The sequence below is a fragment of the Etheostoma spectabile genome, chromosome 7 (genome assembly GCF_008692095.1).
Source record: "Etheostoma spectabile isolate EspeVRDwgs_2016 chromosome 7, UIUC_Espe_1.0, whole genome shotgun sequence".
NCBI lineage: Eukaryota > Metazoa > Chordata > Actinopteri > Perciformes > Percidae > Etheostoma > Etheostoma spectabile.
This window is the reverse complement of record NC_045739.1, coordinates 29280716-29292114: the sequence shown is the minus strand read 5'-3', so window position 1 is coordinate 29292114 and position 11399 is coordinate 29280716. Positions and strand designations below refer to the sequence as shown.

The 11399-nt window shown below is 43.2% G+C and overlaps 1 protein-coding gene across 1 annotated transcript; it reads right to left on the bottom strand.

Moving 5' to 3' along the window:
- Window positions 1-3071: 3071 nt before the first annotated feature.
- On the bottom strand, window positions 3072-11032 carry wdr13 (WD repeat domain 13). Its single transcript, XM_032521332.1, has 10 exons — window positions 10806-11032; window positions 10181-10268; window positions 9824-10055; window positions 9307-9416; window positions 8923-9053; window positions 8509-8816; window positions 6590-6770; window positions 6292-6433; window positions 3935-4053; window positions 3072-3310 (listed from the first exon to the last, which is right to left on the bottom strand). Exons 2-10 carry the CDS (start codon window positions 10219-10221, stop codon window positions 3126-3128), a joined length of 1449 nt encoding a protein of 482 aa, XP_032377223.1. The 5' UTR covers window positions 10222-10268; window positions 10806-11032; the 3' UTR covers window positions 3072-3125.
- Between the last annotated feature and the right edge of the window lie 367 nt (window positions 11033-11399).

The window sequence follows — 11399 nt, the reverse complement described above, 5'->3', positions numbered from 1 at the left end:
GTGGTTCGGGCATCTGGTAAGGATGCCTCCTGGGCGCCTCCCTAGGGAGGTGTTCCAGGCACGTCCAGCTGGGAGGAGGCCTCGGGGAAGACCCAGGACTAGGTGGAGAGATTATATCTCCAACCTGGCCTGGGAACGCCTCGGGATCCCCCAGTCGGATCTGGTTGATGTGGCTCGGGAAAGGGAAGTTTGGGGTCCCCTACTGGAGCTGCTGCCCCCGCGACCCGATACCGGATAAGCGAGGGAAGATGGATGGATGGATGGATGGACTATATCGGAAAAGTAAAACTCACTCCATGGTTGAACACCTCCAATCGACATTACTTTATTTTAAAGAATCACAGTCCGAAAATGTTGCAATATTGATATTTACTGTACAGTGTACCTGCAACTAACTACAGCTTGTATTCCGATTTCTTTTACCAAAAACTTCAATATTGACAGTGTGGGGATATTATGGGGTTTTGTTGTTTGGGGATTTAATGTCCCATATTGTAAAAAGTAAGATTCTCATGTATTTTTTCAATTGCAGAAACGCTGCCTTTAAACGAGCCGTCATGACTTCCACACGGTTGTGACATCACAACTATACTATATAGAGGTAGAAAATACTGCTACAGTCATTCCCTGGAAGCACAGACACTGAGAGCACAGATGCGGGAGAACCTGAAACCCTGACCAATCAGAGCAGAATGGTCTTTTAGGGAAGAGACAGGCGCTATAACAGAGCGTCTAAGACAGAGGATGAGTAGAGGTGCATTCAGACAGACAGGAGGAGGAAAAATAATGTGTTGAACATTAAAGCATGTAAACATGTCCAAGTAGAAAGCCACAATTAGTATATGAACCTGAAAATTAGCATATGTCTACTCCAACGAGATACTTTGACACAGAACGTTGAACACTACACAGTAATGCTCAGGGCTAAACGCGAATACTATTCTAGGTCCTGCCTAAAACTGCAGTGGGTTCCATAAGGCTTACATGCTGACTCACCGTGTTAGTATTGCTGTACTAACAGTTGTTAATTAGCAGTCAACACAAAGTAGAGTTGAGGTTGACGTGAATGTCATTTGCTCATACGCTAAAGTATCGGACATGATGTTTCACACAAAACGGTGAATGTGAAACCCCACCAAAAGTCAGGAGAATTCATCTTCTGGGGAACATGACCGTCTGAAACATCTCAAAAACTGTTGGATGTATTGGCGTGACATTTTTTACAGACTGAACCCAAGTGGTGAACCAACTGACTGTCATTGCCATCCATAGAGCCACACCTAAAACCCTAATTATGAACGCAATTATTCTGAATAATGTCCACAGGCAAAGGAATTGAAGATTTTTTCTCAGCACACTGAAAATGTCAAATAATATTGAACCTTTAAGACCATTTACTTTCACAGTTTCAAAACCAAAATGTCCACATCTTATCTCATAACACAGAATTATAGATTGATCGCCCAGCTCCAAATGCAACAGTACAGTCGTGTTCTGAATAATAGTGTGTTTAAAAAAGTGAACAATGCTCGAAATCCTTAGAATGGCATAATACCAATGCATTTGGGAACACTGCACATTCAATTCCAAATCAAAACATGACCAAAATAGCAGTATTTGAATTTTTCTGGACAAACTCAAACATTTACTGTATAAAAAGAAAAATGTCTCAAGGGTTTGCTTTACTTTGAGTCACTGCACTAATATGTTAGTTGCATAACCATTATTTCTGAGAACTGCTTCACATCTGTGTTGCATGGAGTCAACCAACTTCCGGCACCTGTGAACAGGTATTCCAGCCCGGGACCATTGAACTACATCCCACAATTCCTCAGCATTACTGGGTTGTGCCTCAGAAACAGCATTTATGATGTCACCCCACACGTTTTCTATGGGACTGAGGTCCGGGGATTGGACTGGCCACTCCATAACATCAATCTTGTTCATCTGGAACCAAGACTTTGCTCGCTTACTGGTGTGGTTTAGGTCATTGTCTTGTTGAAAGACCCATTTCAAAGGCATTTCCCCTTCAGCATAAGGCAACATGACCTCTTCAAGTACTTTGATGTATTGAAACTGATCCATAATCCCTGGTATGTAAAAAATAGGCCCAACACCACAAAATGAGAAAAATCCCCACAACATGATTTTGCACCACCATGCTTTACTGTCTTCACAGCGTAATGTGGCTTGAATTTAGTGCATGGGAGTTGTTGGACAAATACTTTTGGGCCCCAGACCCAAAAAGAACAATTTCTCTCATCTTTCGAAACCTTTTTTTTCAAAACTATTTAGTAAAAAACACCCAAAACAAAGACTGCTGACAGCTACAGTAGTTTATTCTTATGCATTAAATAAATTCTCACACACACACCACCACTCACTCACTACCACCACCACATCACTCACCACACACACACACCACACACACACACACACACACACACACCACACACACACACACACACACACACACACACACACACACACACACAACACACACACACACACACACACACACACACACACACACACCACACACACACACACACACACACACACACACATCACACACACACACAACACACACACACCACACACACAACACACACACCACCACACACAACACACACACAACACAACACACACACACACCACACACACATCACACACACTACAACACACACACACCACACAACACACACACACACAACACACACACACACAACACACCACACACCAACACAACACAACAACACACACACACACCACACCACACACACACACACACACAACACACACTTCAATTCCATGCACATGTCTCAAATGCAAACAGGCAATTGCAAAACTGAAGCAAGTACACTTGTTACACTGCTTGAGTTACAGTTACATAATAGTGCACTAGATCTTGCCACAGGGACTGTCAGTGTTTTCTCTGATAACGTTGTATCTTTACATGAATTCAGTCATATCATCACACATACACACAGTTCTATCTGATTGCACTTACATTGAACGTTAAATGCTGCCTGTTACATTCCAGTGAAAATCTACAGACTGTTATTGGACGGCTACGGAGCGGCAGCGCCGTTTGTATGGAGGGGATGGAAGCGTTTGTGGATCAGTCACTTTTGCTCCCGCCTCCAGATGATGACCATACCGGTGGAATCGGCAGATGCCAGTAAACTCTCGTCACAGTTGAAGCTGACATCCAGCACTGGTCCCCCGTGACCCTGTAACTTGTTCACTATTGCCTTGGTATTGCGTTCAACGTCGAAGAAGTAGACACAGGCATCCTCGCTGCCAGTCACTGTTTCGGGAGGGAGAATCAGAGGGTCAAGAAGTTAAAAGGGTGAAGAGAAAATACAAGGACAACTAGATAAATAACTGATGAGTGGCTTATAAACATAACAATTCATTTTTGATTGAAAATGGGTATCTTAATAGTTGACACTGCTCCTAAACAATCTCAAAAATTCTTTTTTAATTTAAATTTCTAGAAACACTCCAGAGTTACAGATGAGGCCACTTCTTTGCCAGTTCATGTCTTTATTGAAATAATGTAAGCAACCATGTTGCAAAACCTCAGTGGCTGAAAGGAAGATTCTCAAAAGTAGATTTTTGAGTGAGGTGCTTCTGGTAATTCAAGACACAAACCTGATAATTTAAACAGTGACGAGCCTTGAATGAAATAAACTGTTGATTGTTAGGAAATTTAAAAAAAGGTGAGGCTGAGGTACAACGGTGTCAAATATTACGGAAACAGCGTGCTGCACAACTTTAAACAATTGATTATATACTTTTTGGGGCATTTGGGTTTTTCTTTTAATCCAAAAACATCTCTTTTTCACACTATATAGCCTATAGCATATAATGAACTGCGGCCTAAGTTTCTATTCTACTATCACAGCAGGAACAGAGAGAGACTTCTTACCCACACAGGCCCCCTGTCTGAAAGACATGAGGGGGCAGAAGATGCTGTGAACGTGCTGGGACCCATGCTGGATAGGGAAGCTCCTCTTTAGCTGTAGAGTACCATCATTGTCCACCACCCTGCCAACAATGTCATCACATATTCACAGACATGCTACACCAATGAAGATGGCTTTACATTATATCTCAGCACAGCGACGACTAAACTAGGGATGCAACGATTATAGATTTTGCTGGTACGATTATAGTCTGAGGAATAATCCCAGTTTCTCGATTATTATGCATTAATTAACATCACAACACAACTAAGGTATAAATTCACATGAACTTTTTAATGTGCTATTTATTCAACAGGACATCACGACTTTGCGTAAACGTACACGCTGACTTTCTTAAGCCAAGTGGCGTGTTATCTGTATGCATTTTGAGCTATCCGCGTGTACGTCTTCGCTGTATGCAGCGGGCGTAAACATACACGCTACTTGGCGTGTTCTCGCGAGAAGAAAGACAGTTGGGTTTAGGAAATGTGACGCGCGGTTGGGTTTAGGAAAAGAAGAAAGGGTTGGCTTTTAGTAAAGTTGAGTTTAGGAAACGTGACGTGCGGAACACGTTTGAAAGTCCTGTGTTTTACCCATCCACCACCCCGACCAACCTCCCGATTTTCGCACTTTCCTACTACGCGCTACGGCGTAAACTCACGTGTCACACATATGCCATGTCATGAGATCATTCTGATTTATTGCTGCCTGTTGAAACAGAAAATAACAGTAACCGTTTTGAATGTTATGAAAACGAGGCTATATGATCAATCATCAACCTTCATACGTAAATGTCTTTGTCCTTTTTAAGAAGAAGATGGCCCCTTTTTGGGTGCCTGATACAAAACAAGTATGTGCAGGGCCCCCAAAAAAGCTACAAACGATCCTGCTTGCTGGTGCGTCTAAAAGCTGCTGGACAAGATGCCCCTGCAGCATGTTGCCAAGGAGGAAATGCGACGGGAGAGATATCTTTTTCCTAACGGAACGTGGAAATTACTCAAGCAGTAACATATTTTAATCGCGAAAGACATGATGACGGCTTTAAAAATTACACGGGGTTTGGCGGTACAACATGCCCTCCCGCACATATTTAAGCCAGGTCACCATACGGGAGCTACACAACAAATGTAAACAGAGAGTCGCAGTAACTGTGTAACTACGCTGCTGTAACTGTGGTCAAGCCGTAGGATCATTATGGCTTACCCATTGTGCACATATACATAATTAAAGACTTTCCAGTAAAAAGTACATTTCTGCGATCTGCACTTTAGTTTGTGAGTGGTTAGCACTTCGGCCTCACAGCAACAAGGTTCTGGATTCGAATCCAGGTTGTTCCGGGCCTTTCTATGTGGAGTTTGCATGGCATTCTCTGTTTGTGTGGGTTTCCTCCGGGTGCTCTGGTTTCTTCCCACCATGAAGACATGCATGCTAGGACTACAGTTGAAAATTACATTTACAGAAATGTTGATTAATGTGCATTGTCCTAATCAAATAAATCAATCTACTACTACTATTTGTCACTGACTAAATTATGTTTACACCAGGCTTATTTGTCAGTGCTTTACGTTGACATGGTAATTATGACATATTTACAAGACGTTCAACAAGTCACTGTGATTGAAGTAGTTTATAAATAAATGTCAGTCATATAAACCTAATTTAATCAGTACAATATCATCCAGGCCTAAAAAGAACAGTTTGTTTAATTTATATAATATTGTGTTGTCTTTGTTGAATAAAACTGAAGATAAAGAGCTAAAAAAATAATCAAATAATTAGTTCAGCCCTAAGCGCTATGTACCACTGTTAATGCAACTGAAAATCTACCGTTAACATCAACACAAGCTAACGCTAGCTGACTGGTAACGCTGACAAACTAACAAACAATAAAACAACAACGTTAAACAATAAAGTCCCTAGCAAGCTTACCAACTTGGGTTTAATTCCACGTTCCGAATGCAGCTGTCATTAAGTCAGGGGCTGGTGGTTCAGGGCCTGGTTCTGCTCTGCGTTTCCTTCAGAATTTGCAGCTATATCCCAACCCGGGACACCATCGTACATCACTCTGACAGTCAAGCTATGTCTAGCTATGTGCCGTGTGCGCACACGCACGCAAGCTTTTATAATGTGAAGGTTTAATAAGAACTACACACTCTACTACACATTACGCGCAGTCAGTTAACACTTGGTGTAGCACAGCCTTTGCAAATTATTAACTGACGTTTTAAAGCACGGTTAATAGCGAAACTGGTTAAATCGCTGCATCCCTAGACAAAACTGCCCGTTAATAAACAGCGAATAAGTGCCCTTACAGCCTCACCTGTACAGCAGCAGCTTATTGACACAGGCGTTGATCAGCAGGGAGGGGTCTCTGGCCTCTCGGCTAATCCAGGACCGGGCAGAGATGCTGCAGATGGCGCTGCCTTCACTCACCACCAGACGCTTGGCTTTGGTCAGCTTCCCTGTGGGACACACACACACACACACACACACACACACACACATAAATCCTCTCAACCAGAGACAACATTCAGTGTATGACTCAAACATTAACTATAATTTGTGATTCGGTCACTGCACACTTTGCCCTCTGCCAAATGGAAATGTTGTGAGTGTACCTGTGGCCATGTCAAAGAGGAAGGAAAAAATGCTCCCCCTGTCATCACCAGCCCAAAGGATCCTCCCTGGAGCATCAAAGGAAAGAGACAGCACGCGACCTGTCAGCTTACTGGAGCCCCCCTTCACCTTCTTCCCAGTGGAGATGTTCACCACCTGCAGGTGGTGCTTGCTGTTTCCCACCTGCAACACAGAACTGGGAGTGAGGAATATATAACATTTCTTTGGAGGGCTAACACTGTGTAATCCAACCGAACACTACTGGGGCACAGTGATACTCTGACAGATAGACCTGTGAAACCTGTTCAAACCAGAAAAACACATTTCTTCCTCTTATAATGTTGTTGTTTGTTGTGGGTACTGACTGTCGGTTAAAAATGGACACTGCTGCGCACAACCCTGCTTTCATTTTAAGTATTTGCCAGTGAAAAAACAGAGTAAAAACAAAATGATCCAGGACATTTACCACTTTTGTGTTTACGTTTATATCTCATGAACAGCTTATCTGATTTTTACAAAATTTATGGGTACCATCTAGGGCCACTCCTGAGGCGCCCCTTACAGTGGGGTATTATTTGGTTGAAGTGGGCGTGGCCTATGGGACCCACGTTTGGATTAACCACTTACACTAAAGTGAATTACTTTAAATTATCAGGGTAGATGTACAATGGGCAGTTGACCTGACTTACCAAATATTACATATGTGGACAACTAGGTGGCGCTACAATGACGTCAAACGCGTTTTTTACTATAACTCCCACATTACACATTAAAAACCTTTACATCGGGCACCCAGATAGCTCAGTTGGTAGAGCGGGTGCCCATGTATAGAGGTTTACTCCTCGACGCAGCCGACCCGGGTTCGAATCCAGCCTGCGGCCCTTTGCTGCATGTCACTCCCCCTCTCTCTCCCCTTTCATATCTTCAACTGTCCAGTCAAATTAAAGGCCTAAAATGCCCAAAAAATAATCTTTAAAAAACAAAAACAAAAAAAACTTTAAATCCACGTTTTCACTGAATCAAGCTGTGTCACCTGATATAAGTCATGCCCCTTTTCGCTCAAAGTTTTTTTCCGCAATATTGCGCTAAGCGCAAAAACAACTTTTTCAAACTCGTCCTAGGCCGTTTTTTGGCCCCTCCTCCCCAGCTCAGAGCCAGAGAGAGAGAGAGAGAATGCAGCGGGGGTCGAGTGAGCTAGAGAGTGAATAAAGAGAGGGAACGCCAAACAAAGCAGTGAATCAGTGGAATAAAACAATCTTTTCTCACTGTGTTGCAGTGGTTATGTTCTAAAAAGCACACACATACATTAGGGTTGTGAGGTGTGATGTAATTATTATATGCTTACATAGTGGGCTTTCTTTTCTGGCTGCAGGCAGTTTGGTGCTAACCTCAGTAGCAGAGGCCAGTCGTGCCATGGCAGGACACACAACTTTAAGTGAAAATTATGTTTTTACACACACAGACACACGAAGGTGCCACATTGTCGGATTATGAGTAAATGCAGAGCTTCATCCTGTCTGTTTCTGTGTCAGTTGTGTGTCGGTATGAGAAAAGGAGGGACAAAGCGGCATTTGGAAATTTGAATGCGGTTATTGGCTGGGGGTTACACACCCACATGGGGCCCAAAGGCTCTCTGTTGACACCCTCAAACGTCCCGCACTCAGCAAAATGGAAAAAAAAAGAAAAAATACAGGCGGAGGGCAGGGTCTCTCCAGATACAGACACCACCACACACTTCTACTAATTAATAAGTGATGATTGCCAGGGATTGCTTTTGTCAAGTCTATACATTGGAAAAGCGTTGCATAGGATACCTTTAGGTGCTTAGGTGTTTTCAATGTCATGTAACAGAGTACAAATCCCTTGTGTGAGTTGTTTGCACACAAGGGAATTAGTACAGGAGAATAGAAAAACAACTTACCACAGTAAGGTTGTTATTCATCGGCTGGAAGGTGCAGCAAAGCAACTCGCTGGATTCTGGGTCTCTGACTTCTCGGATGCACCGGCCATCCCCCGTGTTCCAGATACGCAGAGTCCCATCCAGGGATGTCGACACAATGATGTCATTACTCAGAGACCAAGCAAAGTCTGTGACAGGACCTCCGTGACCTTTCAGTGTCACCTTAACACTGGGAGGAGAGGGAGACAACGTCATGATGGACAGGGTGCCATCCAGGGAGCAGCAAGCAAGGAGGTGCTTGTCATCATTGGCAAACTGCAACCGTGGGACTATAAGAACAAGGAGAGGAGGGGGTCACTGAAATAAATGTTGACGCTTAATGTATACAAATTAATTATTTAAAAGATGAATAGGTTAAACAAATGTTTTACTTACCTGCAGAGTCTACATGTTGGTCAAATATGTGGTGCATGCCAGCAAAAGCATAATTTTCACTCAAAGTTGTGTCCCCTGCCATGGCACGACTGGCCTCTGCCACAGAGGTAGGCACCAAACTGCCTGGAGGCCTGCAGCCAGAAAAGAAAACTCACTATGTAAGCATTTAATAATTACAACACACCTCATGACCCTTTCGTACTGATGACAACTCAATATAAGTGATCTGATCATTACTCCAAACCAGAAGTACAGCCAGCAAATCCAACAAAATGCACTGGCTCAAAGCAGAAATGAATCAAAGAAAATGTAATTGCTAAAGGCGATAAGACAAGAAGCTGAAAGCAAGTTGAGGACTGCTGTGTGTAGCGTTCTTCTGGGTACCTCTCATCATAAACGGCCCTGTTCATCTGAGCCTGTAGCTGGTAGGAGCCTCTGCTGACAGAGCGGCGGTGACCACGAGCCCCTTGGGTGCGGGGGTCCTCCTCAAAGTCCTGCCCGAGAGGAGAGGAGAGGGAGGGGAGTTGGAGAGGAAGACAGAATCTTGCAGGAGTGAGTGCAAGTAAAGACAGAACTTACTTGTGACCACAAATAATCCTAAAATGACCATCAATAATTTTGAAAACATGCTGAAATTACCATGCAATTTAAGTATTGCCAATATATATGGGCACTGCCCGCCGTTTCAACCGAGCTGCTCAGCTTAATATGTAGGGGCAACTAAAGTGTTGCTTGGCTATGCAGCTAATTGATGAATGGCTTTCATTAGTTGTATCCTATGTCTTAGTTAGTTGTATCCTTGTAACCTATCCTGTATCTCATTTTCCAAATTAGTACAGACACGCCCCTCCTATTCGTTCTCTTATATGTTCCCCTCCCTTTCGGTTTATTTGGATCTGACCTCCATGCGGTCCAGTGTGGTGCGGGAGCTGCGCACACTGCTGGCCCTGAAGCTGCTCTGCTCAGACAGGGGCCCGTAACGCAGGGCCAGCAGCTGACTGCGCAGCTTCAGGTACTGCCTGCGCAGCCCTGGCTCAAAGCCACACTTGGCGTTCTCTCTGAGCAGCTGGCTGCGTCGGCGGATGTACTGAGTTCGAAACTGTGGAAAGGTAGGCGTGCGGTAAGCATTGTACCTGGGGAGAAAAAGAAGTGACACAGCACACACAATAACTTACAAGTGATCCATAAGCAATTACACGTCTGAACAGCTTCTTCATCAGTTTAGACTATTAAAGCCTGCTGCATGATTGAGTCTCACCTTGCGTCCACTGCCAAAACCTGCTGCCAAACTGCTGCCATTCCACAAGCACTCTGGGTAGAATGGAAGCCACTGCCAGGGCAGGTTCCTGTCAATATACACAACACGCAGTTCATAGTGTGTAGCTACTTTGACTAATAAACTTTACATTTGATACCAGTGTTAGAATACAGCTTTGTTAACTTGAGTGACACCCCACACCCTACCAACCGCAGCGTTGAATCAGGTGGTGATGCGGTCTATTGGCACCACAGATTAATATCGAGCTATTATTTGCTACGTGAGTTTGACACCAGCACATAATTGTTGAAGTGCACTGAAATAGTCTCATGCCGCTAAAGAAGAAATGGGCTGTGCGTGTTTTAGCACGCGGATAGGAAGTAGCACCAAAAGCAGGCCAGCTAACTGACAGCTAACGTCGCAAAGCTAACCAACGTTAGCTAGCTATTAGCAAGTTAGCCACAACATTAGCTATATATCCTCGCATAAAAAAAATCAGTTTTCCACTTCATTCTTCGATGTACATAGATAGTCTAGCAGTTGGCAGGTTTATACAGAGTCTAGGGCGTTGCACTTGTATAACAAAGCACAGAAACACAGAGGAATACGTGTGGAAACGGCTCACCTTCCTTAGCTTTGCTCCATCGCTGCTTGTACTGTCAACTCACATGACACGGTGTCCAGCCTACTGATGTGGAGCTACATGATGATGATGAGGATGATGATGATGATGATGGGGATGATGATGATTCACAGTGTTTAGGTGATTTATTGTTCGATCCAATGTTATTGGGTTACAACAGAATGGTTTCATTGGATAGTAATGCCATTTCTTTTTAAAACTCACAAGCGCAAAGTTGGCTAATAACAACGTAACATTACGTGTTAGGAGTGGGGCCCTGAGGGGCCACAGGTCTCCTCCAGAGGCAAAATAATCAATTAGTCAATATCAGCAATATTTTACCAGCCTTTTACTTAATTTAAAGTGGCAACTACAATATTCTGTTAAAAGTTAAAGTCCTCCGGAAAAAAATCTTCATAAAATGATGCAAGTGTTAGAATCAATATATATAATTAAAGTAGCCTACAGTGTAAAAGTACTCATTATGTAACTCATCATTTCAGAATAACATATTGATTGATTGAAATGTCTTTTTGAAACATGTAAAATAACATTGTTACACAAACTAGAATACAGATACCTGAAATGTTGACATTT

Bases quoted from the DNA above. Each gene is read 5' to 3' on its own strand.
- wdr13 (XM_032521332.1), bottom strand. From the start codon at position 10,221: ATGGCAGCAGTTTGGCAGCAGGTTTTGGCAGTGGACGCAAG. The intron at 9,054-9,306 runs GTACCCAGAAGA...TTCTGGCTGCAG, and splicing joins AGGGCCGTTTATGATGAGAG to GCCTCCAGGCAGTTTGGTGC. The intron at 6,771-8,508 runs GTAAGTTGTTTT...TCTGTGTTGCAG, and splicing joins TGAATAACAACCTTACTGTG to GTGGGAAACAGCAAGCACCA.